General features: G+C 40.2%; 2 protein-coding genes across 2 annotated transcripts; one reads left to right on the top strand and one right to left on the bottom strand.

The window, feature by feature from the left end:
• Positions 1-938: 938 nt before the first annotated feature.
• org (oogenesis-related gene) lies at positions 939-3,394 on the bottom strand. Its single transcript, XM_034700269.1, has 6 exons — positions 3,179-3,394; positions 2,993-3,064; positions 2,698-2,917; positions 1,551-1,711; positions 1,179-1,286; positions 939-1,064 (listed from the first exon to the last, which is right to left on the bottom strand). Exons 1-6 carry the CDS (start codon positions 3,233-3,235, stop codon positions 1,020-1,022), a joined length of 663 nt encoding a protein of 220 aa, XP_034556160.1. The 5' UTR covers positions 3,236-3,394; the 3' UTR covers positions 939-1,019.
• peak3 (PEAK family member 3) lies at positions 3,332-19,639 on the top strand. Its single transcript, XM_034700270.1, has 5 exons — positions 3,332-3,470; positions 16,201-16,340; positions 17,607-17,623; positions 17,749-18,166; positions 18,456-19,639. The coding sequence occupies exons 4-5, from the start codon at positions 17,780-17,782 to the stop codon at positions 18,579-18,581; spliced, it is 513 nt and encodes a 170-aa protein (XP_034556161.1). The 5' UTR covers positions 3,332-3,470; positions 16,201-16,340; positions 17,607-17,623; positions 17,749-17,779; the 3' UTR covers positions 18,582-19,639.
• The last annotated feature ends 1,053 nt before the right edge of the window (positions 19,640-20,692 follow it).

A 20,692-nucleotide genomic window follows, 5' to 3' on the forward strand; every position in this document is an offset into this window, starting at 1 on the left:
AGTTTCCGCTGTTGACTCATCCATGTGACAAATGGGGACACTAAAAATTAAGTGGCAACTCAAAAACAGACTGAAAATGTAATTTTGATGTTTATAACATTTGTTGGAAGAGAGAATAATAAACTCTGGGGGGGGATAATTTGTCTTGAAGGCAATGGGTGAGAAACAGATGTCATGACGAGAAATTTCTTTGGTAAGTATCAACATTAAGATAATTATTTTATGCACAAACACCAGGAATGATCAGTTTCATCCTTTGAAGAAAAACAAAATTTCATGGCACAAGTGTTGTGCAGACTGATGAACCCGACCAAAAACATCAGGGCCGAAAGTGTAGGTTTATGATCAGGAAGTGTCACACATGAGCCTGTTATCTAATGCAAAATACATGGTTGGATCAAGACTAGCTAACGTTTAAGTCTTGATAGTTTAAGACTGAACGTTGGTATACATATGACAAAGAGCTCTTCGAAGATTCCTATACCTGCATTTCACAATTTCATGTGCTTTAATATAACACCACATATTACTGCAGAAGCCAACTGCTTTCACCAGACTGACATACCAATTTTGAGGTCAGCGCTTTTTCCACTTGACTGAAAATAATGCATCTTCATCTCCTAGATATTATAGTAAACAAAATGATATAGGGCCCTGAAGTTTGCATCAAAACACCCACATACTAGTTGCTTAGGGTTAGTGATTACATGCAGTTTTAATCTGCTTGAATTAAAATGCACAAGAGCTCTGATCTCTAAACAGTCAACCACCCAAATAATCTGACACCAAGGTTTTCAAATAAAGACAATTACGTTTGTACTGGCATTATCTGCATTTAAGTTTACTAGATTGTGTTTACCAACAGCAACCTCAGTTTCATCCATCAGTGGCAGAATAGAAATATCATTACTGCCATCTAGTGAGAGGCAACAGCAATGTCAAGGCAAAGGTTTTATTGAATTAATTTATAAACATACAAAAAACAGTGGAACAATACAACACATTGTCAATATGACACATTAAACTGCAGCCAGGGGTGCTTCAGATGGGGACTCCTCAAGACCCTATTAAAATAAAAAAATAAAAAAGTATGAATTTTCATGTGATGGGGAGAAAAAAAAAAAAAAAAAAAAAAAAAAAAAGTAGTTATTACATAAAAACACCTTGGTGGATCTTACCGTGTTCACATCCTCAATCACGACCACGTCCTTCCCCTGAACCTCAATGTCGCTTTCCGTGTTGTTTTGCGAGCAGTACTCTTCACTCTCAGTCTCTACTGTACTGGGCTGAGAGACAGTGCACCATTTAGGTTAATTATATTAGTCCTTTAAATCTTTAAGGTTTTTCATCTTTTGTAGGAATAAAGTGTTTGATTACACTTTGACTTGAGACTGAAAATGGGATGTGCAGAACAAACACTTAGTTGTGTAATCTTAGGCCACAATGAATTGCTCACTGCTCTTGTAAATTCCAAACTAAAATGTCAAAAGCACTGAACTAAAAATTTGTGAAGGGATCTTGGGTATTTGCTGCCCTCTTTGAGCACCAACCTCATAGTCAGGATCCTCTTCTGGGACATCATCATCAGCAAGTTCCTGGGTGAGTGCCTCAACCCAGGTCGGATGATCCTCGTCGTCCTCATCCTCGTCCAACTCATCCTGCTTTCTTTTGCTGCCCTTTCCACACGGCTTTGTAGGAGAGACTCTGATTTCTGTAGGGAAGGAAAAAAAAAAAAAAAAGCACTTTTTAAAAATTTTTTCCCCATGCTTCACTTTAAGTGGAAAATAAGTTTGAAGACAAAAGGGTGAATTTGCCTTTGATGGCAGACAGCTGTTACATTTGATCAATGAATTAGAGCATCGTGGATATATTCTAATTTTTTTCAAAATTGGTTAGTTTCATAGGGACCTCAATTGTCCCGTATATTGACTATTAACTCTTAATACAGCAGAGTGCACTCTACAGCTCCTAGATCAGATCATGTGCCAATGACGCCGCCTGTCATCCAATCACAGGCCCCCTCACGAGCATCAGTTATATACAGCGCAAATGCGCCATGTCCTGCAAAAAGTGTGGAGGGGATTTTCTCTCTGATGGCCTTTAAATGGTCAGACTCAAACAGATGCAGCACAGAGCTGATCAACAATAAACTTCAAATATCTGTAAACTGGGACTTGTCATGCAAGGACTTCTCTCTGTCTGTGCAAAGGGACAAAAGACTGCTTGAGTCAGTCAAGAGCAGCAAAAAGTATCCATGGAAAAAGTAAAGTAGGTGAGTCATACTCCTCTTTTCTATTTAATTTTTCTTTTGCTCGTTTTTTGATGTAAAGAGCCAAATTGTGGTTGATTCATGTGAGGTTACATAATGATACAGTAAGGATTAAAAAGGGAATATACACACTTTCTGCATTTCCAGTTGAAGCAGAATATACTTTGAATTCACACATCATGCTCACACCACCATGGCACCGTGCACCTGTTGCTTATTAGTGGTGAGAAAGGTGGCAACCCTAAATACAGCACACCACGTTTAAATTATAATATGCAAAGTAGAGAGTGATATTACTGCAATAAAGCAATGTGTATTGTCTTGTTTGGTTGGTCCATGGCAACAAACCAAGGACAAAAAGTAGTTCTCTCCACGGACTAATTAATGTTTGTAAAAAACACAAAGACTGGACCCCTAGGTCACTCTACCTGGTGAGAGGGAGCGCCCAATGTTGCTGGACACCGGGTAGCCGAGGGCGCTCTGCACCCAGCGGGGCAGGATGGACAGCAGCAGGCGGGTCACCCCTGTGGAGCCGCTTCCTGCCGGCAAGGCTCTGGCGGCTGGGACTGGAGACAGCGGGACTAGTCGGGGTTTCTCCTGTGGCTGCCTGAAGCCCAGCACCCACCAAAACCCGCGATACGCATGCACCTGCAGGTGAGAGCAATGTTAGACCGCATGTGTTAAGCCATCAGGATGCTACTGGACTTTAGCTGCTGCACGTACCACGATGCCGAAAGGCCAGAAGAGGCCGCGCACCACAGAGCGAAACACACCGTCCCTCCTAACTACTCTGTCCTACAAGCAAGAGAGAACAAGCTAACGCTTTAAAAACCACAATGAAACAATCTCAACCAGCCCGGCTGCATTACATTTAAACTAGCTAGCTTTGAAGTGTACGTCCACTATTACCTCTGTGTTCTGGGCCTGCTCCTGCTCCACGGTGTCGGTGCTGGTTTCACTAGGCATCCTGCTGCGGGTCTGGTGGACTTGCTGGCCTGCAGTGAGGAGGAGAACTTGAAGGACTACAGTGCGAGGTGCTCTGGAGGGTGAAATGTACCCGGAGATTTCCACCGCTCAGCCAATCAACAGGGAGAAACGCACCTGGCGCAATCAGGGCGAGCATTGAACATTTCCCGCCAATCAACTGGAGAGGGGCAAGATGGCGGCGGCGAACAAAGTGGACTTGAGAATGGACTTCATGGTAAGTTCTGACTCGTATGCTAGTGATGGTGAGATGAAGCCTCATGAGGCATCGAACCACTTCAGCCAATTGGTTCGAGAAAGGGTTCATCTCTCGAAGCTTCATGTGCACACGAAACCACCTACTGGCCAGGTGTATAATCACAGACAGCTGGATCTTAACCACATAATGTGGGATGCTATGGGAATGACTATGAATTACAAAAAATGTATGACCAAATCATTTCTGTACATAAATGATCATATATGTGTATGATAAAATATTTTTGAATGTATTCAGTGTGTGTAAATTCTCCCAAAATGGTAGTATCATATGATATGGCAGGGTGTGTAATTATATTTTTCTGTCACTTTAGGAAAATGGCATTGGCTTAAGCAGGCAGAGGACAGTAAAAGTGATTGTGGAACTAGGAAGAAGGCACTGAATATACTTGTGTTAGTAGGAGTCATTAAGTCAAATGTTACCAAACAGGAAATCCTCCGCTTTCTTTCTTTTTAAAGTTATATTTTTTGGGCTTTGACACCTTTTATTTATAGAGGAGAGGACAGTGTAGAAACTGGGAGAGAGTGGGGGGAAAAAAATGCAATTAAAAAGCCGCAAGCTGGACTCAATCCATCCCAATGTTTCATGGGCGTGCACTTCACCATTAGGCCAAGACCGCACCAGAGTCGCAACAGGTCCGCACCTAATCCCCCTCTTTCTAACTGGCTCCGTCTTACCTGTCCTCCTCTCCTCACTCCTAAATCTTCAAACCATCTCTCTATCTCTCTCTAAACTCTCCATCTATATAAACGCTATCCAAACTCTAGTATCCAAACTATCAAAACTATATCCAAACTCTGACCTGACCGCAACTCTCCATCAAACACCCACATTTTGAATGGAGCCTGAGTCTATATTGCTGTCAAACCATCAAACCCATAGACTGTAAATAAATGGACAGCGTTGCTCCGCCCTCTTCCCGTTGTACGGTTCTGAAGCCAAAAAATCCTGCTCCTGGGTGCAGCCATTGTGCAGCCAGAGCCTGTGAAGCCACTGTAAGGAGCTCCGCCCTACAGCAATAGCGTCTCAAGACGCTGTGTGTCCTTTGAAGTTTCCCTCTACGGCGGCTGTGAATCAAAGCAAACCCGGAAGTAAAACCCAGTTTTTTAAACTCTAATAACTAACGAAAAATAAACTTTTCAGGAAAAAGAGGCCTTGGACACAAAACAGTCAAATACTAACTACATATCACCACAGCATACAGATGTGAGAAACGTTCGTACAACGTGTATTTATTTTTTAAAGTTTGACTGCTCCCCCGCCAGCCACCAGGGTGCAGACACTCTGCTGAAAGCTTCACCACCAGCCGAGGGAGCTACTCCCCTGGTTAATCCTCGCAGCAAAATCTGAACCACTTGCCGAAGCAGTCACGTGGTACAGCCGGGCAGCGAGGCTTCGGACGTCATCATTTTCGGCTCCTCCCCTCAATGAAGCAAGCCTCGATACGCGCTTCACGGAAACGCCCCCTCCATTACTCGACACACGCTTCGAAGCCTCGGCACATCTCGTAGCATCACCATCATATGCGCTCTTATGTCCCCTAAATGCATTTTTGGAACACACAAAGTAGAACAACACAAACCCAAGTACAGGGTTAATTTAATTTTCATTCGAAATTCAGAAGTCTGTGCTACTCAAAAATGAATGGACCTTATACATTGACACTAGAGATGGGATTTATGGCTCTTTGAAGGGAACCGGATTATGAGGAGCCGTTCCTTTCAAAGAGCCGTTCAAAAGACTGGCTCTTTGACTCATTGTTATATTTATTTATTTTTTAGAAGTCACCAGGGGTAACTTGTTTTTTATCAAGGAAACAATCACTGGTAGCAGTTACAAGATAAGATTTGGATCAGAATAATAAAAACTTACACATCCACCAATATATATAGTCTATTGGTGGGAATTATTCTGAAGTATTGATTATAATTTCATTTGGCATTGTAACATTCCATAAGATGGTGCCATATCCCCATGCTTCAACAGTGAGATCACCATTTTGAATTTTCCCTCACCTAAAAAACTTTGTGGCACTGTAAAAACTATGAGGCTACAGATAATGCAAAGCAACTTTACTATAAATTTTCCACACAAGAAAATTTTAACAATACAGAAAAAATATATAAATAAGAATAAATAGAATAAATATGTATGTAGGAAAAAAAAAAAAAAAAACTAGAATAAAAAAATGTGGTCATTATAAAAATGTGAATGCAAAATTGTACCTGGGGGCCTCATGTCCAAAGACTTGCGTTGATTTCCTACTGAAATATTGCGTACGCTCAAAAATATCCAGATGTATGAATCTGTGCTCAAGGATCAACAGCTGTAGAAACATGTGTACACCAAGCGGCAACCTCCGGTCTAAAAATATGAGTCAATGCGGAAGTGTTAAAAGCTGCAGTTAATCGAGGATCCGCTTGAGGCTGGCTCCGGAAGTACCGGAAGTCACATACACATGAATGGGGAAAAAGACGATCTTTGCAGCATTAATAAACATGTGTACAGCCTGGTACAAAAGATGAGTGTAGTCTGAATAGCTCATTTCTCGATGTCCTTCACTGGTGAGGGGGGGGGAATTGTTATACTAATTCGGCAATTTGAAGATATTGAGATTACTAGTCTTCCAATTAGTGATGGCGAGATGAAGCTCTTGAAGCATTGAGGCTTTCCATCCAATTGGTTCACTCATGGGCCGAAGCTTCATGGTGCTCCATTTGCTCTACTGCGCCATCAAGTGGGACAATACAATGTAAAATAAGCGCAGTGATTACAAGGACACCATGCCTTTGGTGGTGTGAAGCCTTTGAAATTGAATAAGTGAATGATGTTTGTGATGCCAACACATAAATAATGAACTTCTTAATAGGTGTCTGTCTTTATGATACAATGGACGGCGTCAAAGGGAAAGTGGAAACAAATTGGGGTGTAAGGTTGTGACTGTGCGCTGCCCCCTTATATTTCGAATCGCGCACCAAACCCGCGAACCGGTTCCTGAATCAGTCACGTGGTACAGGCGGCTCGCGAGACTTCGAACGTCATCATTTTCGGCCCCTCCCCTCAATGAAACAAGCCTCAATACGGGTTCGCAGAAAACGCCCCCTCAAATACTCAACACGCTTCGAAGCTTCGGCACATCTCTAACATCACTACTTCCAATGAGAAGCACAGCTGCCTGTGGGAACACTGCATCTGTTGGCTAGGAGGCTCAAGCCTGCCTCTTTACGTCACACTGGCTGGACAGCAGCAATATGGCTGCTGCGCCGATTGGCTTCAAAACAGCGTTCAGAAACAGATTGGTGTACGTCACGGATACTAGGTCCATATTTTTTACAGTCTATGGTGTACACCAGCCATGAAGTTGGCGTGAGGCACCACTCATTTCCATGGCCATCTCACTCTTGATACATCTGAACTTTGCCGTGAAAAAGAGTGTACGCCACGTTTTTGTGCGTACGCACCCTTTGTACATGAGGCCCTTGGTGTTTCTACACCTCAATTAATTACAAACAGGAGCTCAGCTTCTTGACTCTAATCCACATCAAAACAATGTAAACAATAACAAAGTGTAGACAATGAGTGTGAACAAAAGACTCATAGGGCACGCAGGTGACAATTGAAGGCAGCATGGGCAATCTGCATATATAAACGGCTCCCAAATTAACGGCTCGCAACTGCGAATCGGTTCTCATCATTCACTTAAAAGAGCCATTCAAAAGAAGTGACTCGTTCGCAAACTTCACATCTCTAACACAAAGTAGTACAACACAAACCCAGGTACGGGGTTAATTAAATTTTTATTGGACATGCAAACAGAAGTCTGTGCTACTCAAAAAGGAATGGACCTTATACATTGACACTAAATGTGAACTACCTAACATTAAATCTGGATATTTAAATCATACATACCTCTAATAGGAAGCTAAAAGATAACTAAGAAGAAACTATTACATTGAAGTAACAGTAGACCGAATTAAAATGATTAGGTATCTTTTAAACACAAACTGGTTGCTCAATAACATTAATCTACTCAAAAACAGTCAGCTCTGCCAACAGGAAGTCCCTGCAGCATCATAAGCTTGCTTGTGTAACTTTGTCATTATTAATATCTGGTGACATTCATGGAGAAATTCGAGTATTTCCCGAAGGTGGAATCAAACGAGTTTAATGTGTGTGGGGAGTATCTCATTATATTAATCATAAAGACATTATTCACCACACTAAGTTAGACAATTTTTTTAGAATGTTGTTTAACAATTTGATTAGGTCTTTAATAAGCTATTTTGTGTTTCAAATAATCAAGTTTAGACACTTTTTAAACCAGAATCTACACTTCAAATTAGATGTATTAACCATATTATCTATTTTACCCTTAACTTATTAATGAGCTTGATTGTTGACTAACCCAGGCATGGTCAGATGGTTCTCTAAGCTTTTATTGAATAAATGCAATAAAACTTTACTGAGTGGTAACACAAAAACAAGACTCAATGTAACTAGAAAGGTTCATGTTGCCTTATTTTCTTACATGTGTGTTAAGAAGAAAAGTAATCTTACAAAAAAGAAACCACCAGTAATCAGAGAAAGAGGTAAGGCTAAGAAATGCTCTCTGCAACCATCAAGCAGAGGATGAGGCACAATGTTGATTTAACTAAATAGCATTTGGTTGTAGGTTTGCTTCGGGTCAACTTACTACACACACACCACACACAAATATATATATATATATATATATATAATAGTCGCAAATTTGTGGTTATATATTCGTGAGATCTCTAGGTCTAGGTCTTTTTATTTCTGGTAAGAAAAATTCCCTTTCTTTTCCATCACATCACTGTTTCCACTATAATAATAATAGTAGTAGTAGTAGTAATAATAATAATAATAACAATAATAAGAATAATATAATCTTTAATTATATAGCATTTCTAAACAAAGTTACAAAGTGCTTCACAGAAAAACAGGAAATGTACATAGTAAGTAAGTAAGTAAGTAAGTAAATTGTATTTATGTAGCACCTTCATTGAATAAAATCACAAGTGCTTCACAGGAAAATATTCAATTCAAATTAACAATAAAACAGTAAGTGAACAGAAAAAAGCATAATTAAAACATTAGTCTGTACAAGGTGAGTCGAAGGTCTGATTTAAATAAATGTGTCTTTCAGAGTATTTTAGATGTAATGGTGGATGTCTTTGGAGTAAATTTATCTATTAAAATAAATGTATTTTATTTACATTGTATTAATTATTTTTTTATTCTATAAATATTTTTTATTCTATAATATTTTTTGATATATATTAATATTTTGTTTATTTTTTCTTATTTTCTTTCTTTCTTTTTTTTCTTCATTATACAGTTGATAAGTAATGTAGAAATTGTGTGTCAAGTTGGCAAAATCAAAATAAACAGATTTAAAAAAAAACAGAAAATGATTGAGCCTCTGAAGTTTAATGTAAAAGTGTCCAAATATTGTGGTCTTGAGATCCAGCTCCCTCTTAATGGCACAGTGTTGCTTTTCTCTTGCACAGTGAGTAAATAACATTTTTACAACAGAATAATATCTATTAATATATGTTAACTGAGGAAAAAAATCATGAAACAGTCTCAGAGTTTTAGAATTTGCAAATGCATTAATGTAAATTTTTTTGGGACTCTACAGTTATTGATTGATTAACGTAGTAATCAGATTTATTTACATTCTGATCTATTGATTATTTAATAGTCACACAGAAAATAACTTGAAACCATTCAACCTTGATGATCTAATGGTTTGTTTCCAAAAATAGTACTATGTTAAACAGATCCTCAGAGCAGGAAGAGGTTCCATCTCAGTTTTCTCCTTAGCCTATGAAGAGGTTATCTAAGAGGTTCTGTCATATGTGTACTTTGACAAGCTCCCTAATTGGCAAACATTTCCGCCTGTTGCTTTCGTCACATCTACCTTTTGTTGATGCACATTATGTACGACAAAACCGGAAGTAGAGGAGTATAAAAGCCTGTCATCTGTCCACTCTCTAACAACCAAGCCTGTGCCGAAGAGAGGGAAAGATATTGAGCGATGGAGAAAATCCCAGTCACAAGGACATGCAGTATTGGACGGTATTTCCAGTGTAACCAAAGCCAAGGAAGACTTCTCTACTGCACGCAGGCACAGCAGCGCAGGGATCCGTGCATTCTTGTGGGCAACCAGCAGTGCAAAGTCCCTTGGATACTCTCTGGGATCAGACTCCCAGATAAGCCGGGAGATTTATCCAAATATCCTGACACCTGACAGCATCCCGCAGTTTACCATACCGAGCCTGTCTGTGCAGAACAGCTCCAGATCCTCAGAGACAGAGGAGGAGGATGCAGAGCCAGAAGAAGAAGGCTTGGGCAGTTCTTTGACAGAGCGGAGTCACCTTTTTTCCTCCTCTTTGTCATTCACGCGCTCTTCATCCCCTTCATCCACAAGCATCAATTTGGTTCCATCAGAACGCAGGGCTGAGCGCAGCATCTCTGACCCCTTAATACAGAGGAGAGCTCATCTTCAGAGAGAGTGCTCCCATCCCCTCTCCCATGCAGAGGCCCAGCACTGCCTGGACCCTGCCAGCAGAGCCGCACTCTCCCTACCACACCTCACCAAAGTCACCACCCGTACGGCTTCATCACCCTGAGCCAGAGCCCACAGATGGCGAGCGAGGAGGCACTTCTCTGTCTAACTGGGCTGCGACGCTTTCACAAGGACGAGGAAACTGTTTACTTTCTCAGCAAAGCTTCAGAGACGAGGGACAGTAGACAAACAAAAGCAACTCTGCACACCCAGCAGGAAACAAGAAGAAACTCTCCAAAGACTCAACTGAATCTCAGAAGAATGACAGATTATTAAAAGAAGAAATGAAAGCTTCTCCTGCCAACCTCATTGATGCCACAGTTTTAACTTCTTCTTCAAAAAGACATCAAGACAGTAAGCTTAAGCACAGATTCTGTAGTGTTATAAGAAAAGCTTCACATCCAGTCATTTAGATTGAAATGATGGGACTTATTTGCAACAATGTCAACTTATCCTGGTTTTCAATGCTCATAGACTGACTAAATAATGGACGTAGTATCCGTGACGTCACCCATCTGTTTCTGAAGAGCTGTTTTGAAGCCAATCGGTCAGCGGGAGCCATATTGGAAATGCTGAACTCAACCTAACTGCTGTCGAGCTAGTGTGAGGTAAAGAGGCGGGCTTGAGCCTCCTAGCAACAGCTACAGTGTATCCACCTGTCAATCAAGTCAGTTGTGCCTCTCATAATGGAAAACTTGTAATCTTAATATTTTCAAAATTATATTATGAAAAAATTCACCCCCTGTACAGTGTGTGCGATCGACAAATGAGCTATCCAGACTACACTTGTTTTTTGAACCAGGCTGTAAACATGTGTATTTCTGCTGTAAAGATCGTCTGTTTTGAATTGGTGTGTATGTGGCTTCCGGTACTTCCACATTGGCCTCAAGCGGACACTCAAAGAACTGCAGATTTTAACACTTCCACATTGGCTTCAATTCTCACGGCTTGAGGTTGCCGCTTGATTGAACACGCTTCTCTCTTGTCAGTAGAGAAAACATCAGAATGATTAAGATATGAAAAGTCATAAAAAATGTACCTGTTGTTGTCTCATGAAAAATAAACGCCACATAAACAGACTGCTGGAATTTTGATATTTGTTTCTTCATCACATTTATTTGAAAGTTTCTTTCTGGCATCAAACAAGTCCCCTTCAAGATTCTCACACCTAGCAGGGTGAATGCTTCACTGCAGCTGTGTGTTTAAGGTAATGAATTCCTCAACAGCTTTTAACTGGATCTTAAATGTCACCCTCCCGAGCAGTTTGCTTCCATTCAACCTTGTGTTGAATATTGCCTGTATAGTTTTCACTGGTAGCCCCTGCTGCAGGAGTGAGTGTGTGCAGCTGATCTGCTGCTACTGTATGAACCATCTCGATCTCTGAGGTCATCAGGTACTGGTCTGCTTTCAGTCCCATGGTGAAGCAGCGTTGTGGTCATTATGCACCACATATCTGGAACAAACTCCCTGAAAGCTTCAGGTCCGCTCCAACTCTCACCTCTTTTAAATCAAGATTAAGATATTTCATTTGCCACTGCCTTCCTATCTTAGCTTATTTAACTCACATTAGATTTCAATTTACTTCCGATATGTTTCTAATTTTCCTTTTCTTTTCTGTTTTATTATATTTTTCATTTTAATTGTGTTCTTTTATGCCTGTCTGAATGTTTCCAATGCTTTTAATGTTTTAATGTAAAGCACATTGAGTTGCCCTCATGTATGAAATGTGCTATACAAATAAAGTTGCCTTGCCTTGTGCAGAGAAACAAGCAGCTCTGCTCTCTTCTTAGCATATGAAGAGCTCTGGTGGAGAGGCCCTTTATGATGCTCCACTAATGCATCCCTATCTCATGCGCCCTCAACTCTCCCACGCACTGAAATGTAGTGGGTTAATGTCACAATGACGCACATTGGTTGTAATTAAAGGGAACAGAGAATACAAGAAGGCGTCCCAGATCTTACTAACAGATAATGTTATTTAAATTCTTATTTGTTTATGGGCATGGCAGATTGAGAAACTAAAATTGTCATTCACTATAACCAATTATATAAATGGGGTCAGGTACATGTGAGACACATTTCTGTCTATATATAGCAAAGCAATTTAACAGCACCACAAACCACATCCTCAAAAATGAACACAGTTTTAACAACGCCCCTCCTGCTGTAGAAACTGAACATTAGAACATTCATGAAGCTCCAATCTGTGACTGATGTGACTACATTTCTTTTACCTACATATATAAACCTACTGACCTGACATCTGATTATATTTCTCTGTTGACTCAATTGAAAGTATATAAAAACATGAGTTAACCTCATCTCTTCCAAGCTCATGTCAACTTATACTTGACACAGATGATGTTTATTGAAAGAGGAACCTTACCTCTTGTTGTTTTTAATGCAACATATTAATGGATGTTTCTTGCAGCAGATGTGTCAGTCACAACGTGTATACACATCATCATGGTGTTCTTAATTAGATTGTAAATGCTTTAGTAGAGCTGATACTAAATAAGCATGTGAGAGACAACAGCCCTTTGGATGAGTCATTCTTTGCATAACACACTCCTCTCTTATGTTAGATTATAATATGTCTGTGTGGGTGTTCTCTGTATAACTGACCTCACCAGGCAGGATAGCCAAACTTGGTCACTGTAGTATATTGTAGTTGTTTATACTCATGTGGTTTGAGCTTTGTTTATTTGTTCATTACCAGTATTGTATGCTTGTTGTTATTTATATGCAAAGTTCTGTGTAGGCTGTATTACCTTATGTTATCACTGTCTGTAGCAACATTTAGTAACATCAACCCATCCAAGCTGAGCATCTGATTTTTCTCATTGCCAACCTGCACTGAGGACATTAATATTGTTTGCTCCAGTTTGGTTCTGGTTCTGTTGTTGAGTTGGTTTGGTTCTGTCTGCTTGAGTTTTGTTCTGGTTCTGTTTGCTTGAGTTGGTTTTGGTTCTGTTTGCTTGAGTTGTTTCTGGTTCTGTTTGCTTGAGTTTGGTTCTGGTTCTGTTCTGTGGATATGTTTGCAGTTTTTGTTGATTTGTGCATAAAAAAGTTGATTTAAATACTAAACAAAGTAAGAATGGTTTTGTAATAGAATATAAAGCACAAAATTGGACAATTATAAGGCTCCTCATAAAAACACTGTACGTAAAAGTGTTTTCAACACACAAACCATTAGTTTTTGCAAAGTTAAGGTAAAATATACTGCAACAAAAGCTCTTAAATTAAGAGCCACTCGGGAGTCGAAAGAGCTCTAATTTGGGAGCCGAGTCAAAAGAGCCGTAATTCCCATCACTATCGCTGGCAGGTTTGCTTCCCCTAACCCCGAGTTACCACTGCTCATAAATTGAAGCCCGCAGACTGACAGCAGGCTGCAGTCTGCAGACAAACAGAGGACTATAAAATCATCTGTCAGTGGTCTCGGGCTCAGACATGAGTTGAGTGTTGCATTGCAGACTTGTTTGATGGGGGTCTTAGTGAAATAACATATTTTTGAGTGATGCTCTTGTCAACTTGACCCAAGGAATATTTAATTAACCATTCAAATCAATATTTAGTGCAATGCTTTTCTTTGATCCTCACAGATCATGGTTCCATGAGGATATCTCACTTGTTTTTATGAAAATTCATGGAAAAACTTTTTTTAATGTACATTGGAAAGCCCTAAATGTACATAAAATTGTTTTACATGACAGATTTTTTGTTTATTTCCTTTTACTTTTTTTTTCTTTTTTCTTTTTTATGAAGTGATGTTGATAAATTAACCCGAAACACCTCTTCTGTCACATGCTGTCCAGATTTTATGCTGTGTTTAGCTGGTTTGGAAGATATATATTGCCTAAAATGGAAGGAACCTCTGAATACCACTAGCCTTTCATCCACTGTGACATTAAGGCCTGGGTTATAGAGAAGTGGAAGTTGCTCTACCTTGTCCCAATGGCTGCCAGCTTGTCCCTAATTGATCCCAGCTCCAGCAGATATGTCAAACATATGAAATGAACCATTTTCATTGTATATGTTGATTACGCTAATTAAGACAAGCAGAAGAAGTTTCATACTGAAGAAATACTTGTAACATTTTTTTTGATTTTTGAACTTTGAAATGGGTCAATTTGACCCGCAACATAACAGGAGGGTAAAGTAAAGAGGTTAGCAGGACATTTTTTACATGAACAAAATAAAACCAGCATACTTTTTTTAAAAGACATCTTTCCCTGAGAACTTAAATTATCATATTAAAATTTCAAATGAAACATGTCAATCTACTAAATAAGAATTAGATTAACATCCAAAGTCAAATCAGAAAAGGCAAGAAATATAACACTGTTTCAGCACTGTGGCACTTGGTGCTAATGCTAAATGTGACTACCGCTGCTTTGTTATTTCTTCAATGCATCTTCAATGCAAAAACAACATTCAGGTGAATTTTAGGGTTTGTTGTGAATAAACTTGATCACTTTTACTCCTCCTCTAAGCATATTTACAGCACGTGTTTTGAAAACTTGAATTGTATTACCTTCCTCTGAAACAGTGAAGTACATGCACAGCGATGACGTCGTTTTGACTCTTGTTGTGGCTGTGCATGTTTCTCAGTGCTTAATGGTGGTTTGAATACTGTGGGCGTGTTAACACATAAGGGCCTAATGTCCATTCCTACCAAATACTTCTAAAACTAATGATATTGTCATCAACCCCAGCTGTGTAAGCTAGATAACACATCAAAAATACCACATACTGTATGTGAGCGTGTCAGCTTGCTTACTTTAGTGAGTTATATGTCACAGACATAATGTCATAGATTTAGATTATACTGAGTTCTGTCTTCACTTTTCTCATATTGACTGAAAGCAGTTGAAAGAGTGATTAAAACATGTTAGCTGAGACGTGATTTTTTTATTACAACATTTGAATCCTAGTCTAAGCTACCTGTCTCAAATTTCAACGATATGACAGAAAGTAAAGTGTTTCTGGCTATTCTTGCTTTACAAAACAGAAGCTGTATGTGCAGGGTTCATTCAATGTTTTTAATTATCATGAAACAAGCAACTCATCTCAAAAATACCCTGCATATATCCCTTGCAAATTTTTAAATATATTATGCTTCCTACAGAAAACAATGCTCCTTCTTTTTAAAGATGCTTTTTATTCAAAAAATAGTCACTAATATAAGTTATGTAACATGAAATATGCAAGATGCAGACAAGGGCAACAATTTGACTCTAACAGCTTAAACATTTGACTTTCCCTATAAAGTAAGTGAAAACAAAAGCTCCTGCATGCACGCACCAAAACCTGAAGATGGCATTGCATGTATTAGGCTCAAACTGCATCATCCAAAGAGATAAGTTCATGCTGGGGCTTCACATGGCTGTATGTAGATCAACTACGACTGAGAGAAAGAGAGGAGAAACAAGTGAAAACTGAGCAGGCTCTGCTGTAACTGCTCTTCCCCATTCTGTCAAATTGAGGTTAGCTCAGCAAACAGTTTGCCCTTAGAAAAGACACTTCTTTTCCGGTTCCCAACTCAAGCTCAGACTCAAAGACCGATTAGTGCAAAAGATAACAAATTCACTTTGAATCATAAACCCGCACAGGCGAGAGAGAGAAAAGAGGCAGAGACAAAGTAACAGGGGAGTAACTGATGTTGACAGGAAGTCTTTCAGAGAGACACTAACTTAGCCACCTGTTAGCTTCACACACTTCATTCAGTGACAGCAGTGAGCTGAGAGAGAGGAAGGGCAGCTCGTTGGTGGCGTTAGTTTTGTAGATTACTGATGGCGTCTGGTCCTGGGGTGCAACCACCTGCGTTGCCTGTCAAACAGCTCAGGTAAGACCAACAAATGAAATATTTTATTTTTACAGATCTTATGAGTTTTCATTATTTCACAGATACTTTAGTTTTTATGAGTTTTGATAATTGCATAATCCCTGACAGAATAACTTTCTTAATGGGGACAGAAGTAGCACTTTTAGACCCTACAGAAAAGAGAAGTGATTTCAGTGATGCCTTTTTGTGCAAACAGAAACTTTACATTGGATAATATTTGCGCTCTGATTTTATCATTCTATCTAACACAGGAGTCGTCCATCCAGGTCCTGCAGTGTGGAATCTGATTCTGTCCTGCTTAGCCCTGTTGAACAAAACTACCCATACAACGAGGTCTTCCCTGAACCCACTGACTGCAACGCAGCTCAATGCCCCATACACCAACGCTACGGTAGGTTTAAAGAATGACAAAAGTTCAAGTGAAGGATAGAAGTTGCATTACTAAATAAAATCATATGACCCCAATTCAAAAGAAGTTGGGAAGCTGTATTAAATATTAATAAAAACAGAATTTTATGGTTTGCAAATAATTGAAGCACTATATATTATCAGCTGGAGTCTAGAACGTTCACAGCAGCAGAATGTCTACAGCAGCGACTCAGATATGACTCTGCAGTGGATATCACTGCATGGGATCCAAAAAACATTGTCTGTGAACTCAGTTTGTCCCTGCATCCACAAATGCAGGGAGAAAACTGAAGCATACAAAGAGGAAACCATACACATTACATGTTCCAAGAGGAGAGGGACCACCGGGCTTGTTGTCACAGTTCAAAAACCAGAAACAGTGATGGTATTGAGACACATAAGTCCCCCTGACATTATGACCATACACACATGGAAAGGCTCCATTAATGTTGAACAATATACAGGTTTTGAAGCAACATATACTGCCACCCAGACAATGCCTTTTCATGATGGACCTTGCATATTTCAGCAAGATATGCCGAACCACACTCTGCACTTATTACAACAGCGTGGCTCTCTAGTACTGTGTGCACTGGACTGCATGCAGTCTATCATGAAATAAAATATTAAGACTGTATATAAAATATATAAAAGACTGGAACAACATTTCTTTTTCAAAACTCCAAGAACTGGTCTCCTGGGTACCCAAATGTTTACAGAGTGTTGTTAAAAGAAGAGGTGATGCAACACGATGGTAAACTTTCCTCTGTCCCAACTTTTTTGAAATGTGATGAAACTTACACTTAAAAATGAGCATTTATTTTTTATAAAACAAAAAACTTTTCTCAGTTTCAACATTTGATATGTCGTCTTTCTTTTTTTAAACAAACAAGAGTTCAGTGATCTGCAAACCCTCAAATTCAGATTTTTATTACAATTTTACACGGCTTCCAAACTTTTTTTGGTATTGAGTTTATAAAAACTATTCTACAGCTGATGTATTCTGCTCACTGTGCTGAGAGAATATATAATGCGATAGAAGGTTAATCTTTTTTTCAGTTCTTTTTTTCCCATGAGAACAGAAAGAGAGGAAGTAAGCATCTGAAACTTTAACTTACATAAACATGCATGTGATATTTAAACAATACCCTGTAAGTTATTGTCTTCTCTAGACATGCTGTGTCCAAACTGTTGCATGTCATTACTCTTGCTCGCTGTATGACCTAAATCCTTTATGACTGATTCTCAGACCCCTCCAGACACCAGGTGAGATTTTTCTCTGATGGCACCCCACCACCTGTTCCAAAGAAGAGGCTCGCTCGCACCCTCTCCCTCCCTGTAACCCATGCACCTCCTCTCTCCCCTCTACCTTCCCCATCTCCCCTTCAAAGTCAAGCCCACAACTTTGACAACCCCCTGTATATGCTGGCACCCATACACAACATCTATCTCCATGAGGAGGCAGAAGAGTTTCACCCAGTCGGAGAGAGTTCCATCCGCTCGCCTTCTCTCTCCCGGCTGTCCTTTGACACCCCTGATGAACATCTGCCCAACATCTTTGGCAGCTTTGATGATCAGAGGGTCATTTCTCAGGGGATTCAGCACCGCCACTTACTTTTTTTAAGAAGTATGGCGCAGAGCATGGAGGCCAGGATCTTGCTGCAGAGAGAGGGGACAGTTGGAGACGTCAGGTCTTACCAGCCTGAAGATTTCCTGCTATGTGAAGGCGGTGAGCCAACGCAGATCGGAGACACAATTTACTACAGTCTGCAGAGCCCCAAACTCCCAGGAAGGGTGCTCGGTTTAAGGGTAAGGATACAGCACCCTTTATTCATATCATACAGTTTCATATCATGTATAGTGCGCTGAATACAATGAAACTCCTCTTGCACATCAACCAGAATGACAATCGAGATCTTTATCAACTTCGGCAATTGTGACACGGCCTTGTGGTACAAAAAAACACTTCCTTTAAACTGTCATCAGGTATCACAGCTGCAACAGGAAAACCAGATCATATTTCATTTGTAACACTTTACACTGCAAAGCAAGGATGCATTTCTTTTTACTGTTGTGTGTTTTCTGTTATTCTGTGCAGGTTCACAAACAGACTGATGAAACCTCTTCTGCTCTCACAAAACCCCAGCCATCACATGTCAATGTGCGAGATGTTGTTACTCATTTCCAGCCAAGACACACCCTCATGACTGATTCCAGTAATTAGAAACTCAGGATCCCTTTTGTCTCTCGAAGTCAGACTGCACTGCTGCTGAACCACCAGGAGGAGACAGCACTGAGTTTGCCACAGAATGTATGAACATTAATCTGTTCTCAGTCCAGTCTCTCCTCCAGAAAGGTTGCTCGGTGAGCATTGAGAGGGACCTGCCACACACCACTCTGAAGGAATTTGTCCGAGAGAGTCACTCGCTGCAAAGTGAGGGTTGTTTGGACTATGACAGACAGGTGTGTATTCTGCTGCTGCAGATATTAATAGGCTCGCAAAATCTATGCAACAACAGTGGCTCTGTGGCTGATCTCAGACCACAGGGGATCTTTTTGTTGTGGCCCAACAGAGAAAAGGATGACAGAGATGACAAGGATGCTGCTGGAGGGAAGAAAGGTGACAAGACAGAAGAAGAAATGGAGTTACAAAAGAGAGGAGGAAAGGGAAAGATCCAGACGGTGTGGAGGATTCATGGTTCACCTTGTGTGGTGTTAACCCCGCTGTCTTCTGTTATTTCTGTATCTCACCCCCTCACCTACATCAAATCTGAAATCATTGCCCTAATTCAATATTGCCTCCACTCGCAAGAGTCTACCATGTCCTCATACCGAACAGGGCTCCTTCATCTGTCCTCTCTGCTCCAGGGTGAGCACAGCGCTCCTCAGGTGGCAGACATGGTCATCATGCTGCAGATGCTCCTCTGGGGACCAGGAGTCCCACTCTTCACTGAAAGAGGTCATCTGACCACAGCTGTTCACAACTGGCTGACATTAAAGCGAGCCCTGCTGGTGATGAAGTTTGCAGAGAGAGGGCTGATCCGGGATCAGTCAGTTCTGGACTGGGAGGACTTCATGTTTCTGCAGTATGTGTCATTTACGGATCCTGAGATCATCATAAGCATGGCCAGTCAGCTATGGCTCAGCGTAAACTTGGAATGAAATATACAATGTGTGAACATTCATGCCTTAGAGTGAAATAGGTATTTAAATGATTTAGTTCAACAACATTTAACCGTCATGATGTACAGCTGTGAAAAAATACACAAAATACAGAATGTGTATGCCCTCCTCGTCCTCCTTTTTATAAATTCAGCGCACTTGCATATCTCTTTATGAAAATGGATCACTATAAGAGATGGAATCTAGACACACCTCTGGGGTTTGAACAGGAAGGACCAAGTGAGAAATGGAAGTATCACACTTCTATGAAACAATCCTTATTTAGCAGCAATCAGGTTCACCAGTGTCACATTCTCACAGTCCTGGGTGGTGTATATCAGGGGTTCCCAAACTTTTTTAGCCCACGACCCCCAAATATAGGTGCCAAAGACTCGCAACCCGCAGTGTCCCTCAAACGGTGGCAGAGCCACACAGTTTTGACTTGGGTGGCCAAACTAGGGCACTGACTTTTGAAGAGTTGGTTAGGTGTGGAAAACATTAGCTTACCCCACACCTAGAGTTACTTCCAATAATCACATCTACTTTAACTTCTTTTTATAAAATAATTTAACAAATGTTACATTTTTGTAGATTTCTAACGTTAACATGAAAAATGTAACTTGACAGAGTGTCAACATTTAAATCTGCTGAACTGAACTCTTTAAGGACTCAAAATGAAGATGATTGTCCAAAGTCAAAGCATCAACAAAAACAATACTCAAATCCACAGAAACTACTGTCTCTGCAGCTTGCTGAAACGCAATAGCTGATTTGAATATAAGTAATGCCTCTGACATGGCAAATAGCCAATCATGTTTATGAATTTCAGGGTGGCCACAGGGGTGGCCAATTAGTTTTCAGAGGTGGCCATGGCCACCCCTGGCCACCCCCTGGCTCCGCCACTGTCATCAAAGCGATTTAATGTGGCTTCATTACGCTGGTCTGCAGAAAATGAACCTACTTGTAAGAGCATGTGGCTGTTTCCTGTGCTGTAATGAATTAACCTACTTCTACTGATGCTTTTGATAATTAACTGTTCACTAACCCTAAACTTAGGAGTCATCTGGCAACAAAAAAAGGCAGAAAACTCATTACATTTTCTGTTTTCAAGGTTTTATTTAAAGTTTAGCTACTATTTGTGTCAATATTTTTTACTATAATGGGTAAAATGTA

Source organism: Notolabrus celidotus, chromosome 2, assembly GCF_009762535.1.
Source record: "Notolabrus celidotus isolate fNotCel1 chromosome 2, fNotCel1.pri, whole genome shotgun sequence".
NCBI classification, from domain to species: Eukaryota; Metazoa; Chordata; class Actinopteri; order Labriformes; family Labridae; genus Notolabrus; species Notolabrus celidotus.

Coding starts and splice junctions, on each gene's coding strand:
- org (XM_034700269.1), bottom strand. CDS start 3,235: ATGCCTAGTGAAACCAGCACCGACACCGTGGAGCAGGAGCAGGCCCAG. Junction 3,065..3,178: donor AGCAGGCCCAGAACACAGAG/GTAATAGTGGAC, acceptor TCTTGCTTGTAG/GACAGAGTAGTTAGGAGGGA. Junction 1,712..2,697: donor TGGGCGCTCCCTCTCACCAG/GTAGAGTGACCT, acceptor CCTTCCCTACAG/AAATCAGAGTCTCTCCTACA.
- peak3 (XM_034700270.1), top strand. CDS start 17,780: ATGCTGGCACCCATACACAACATCTATCTCCATGAGGAGGCAGAAGAG. Junction 18,167..18,455: donor GAAGGGTGCTCGGTTTAAGG/GTAAGGATACAG, acceptor TATTCTGTGCAG/GTTCACAAACAGACTGATGA.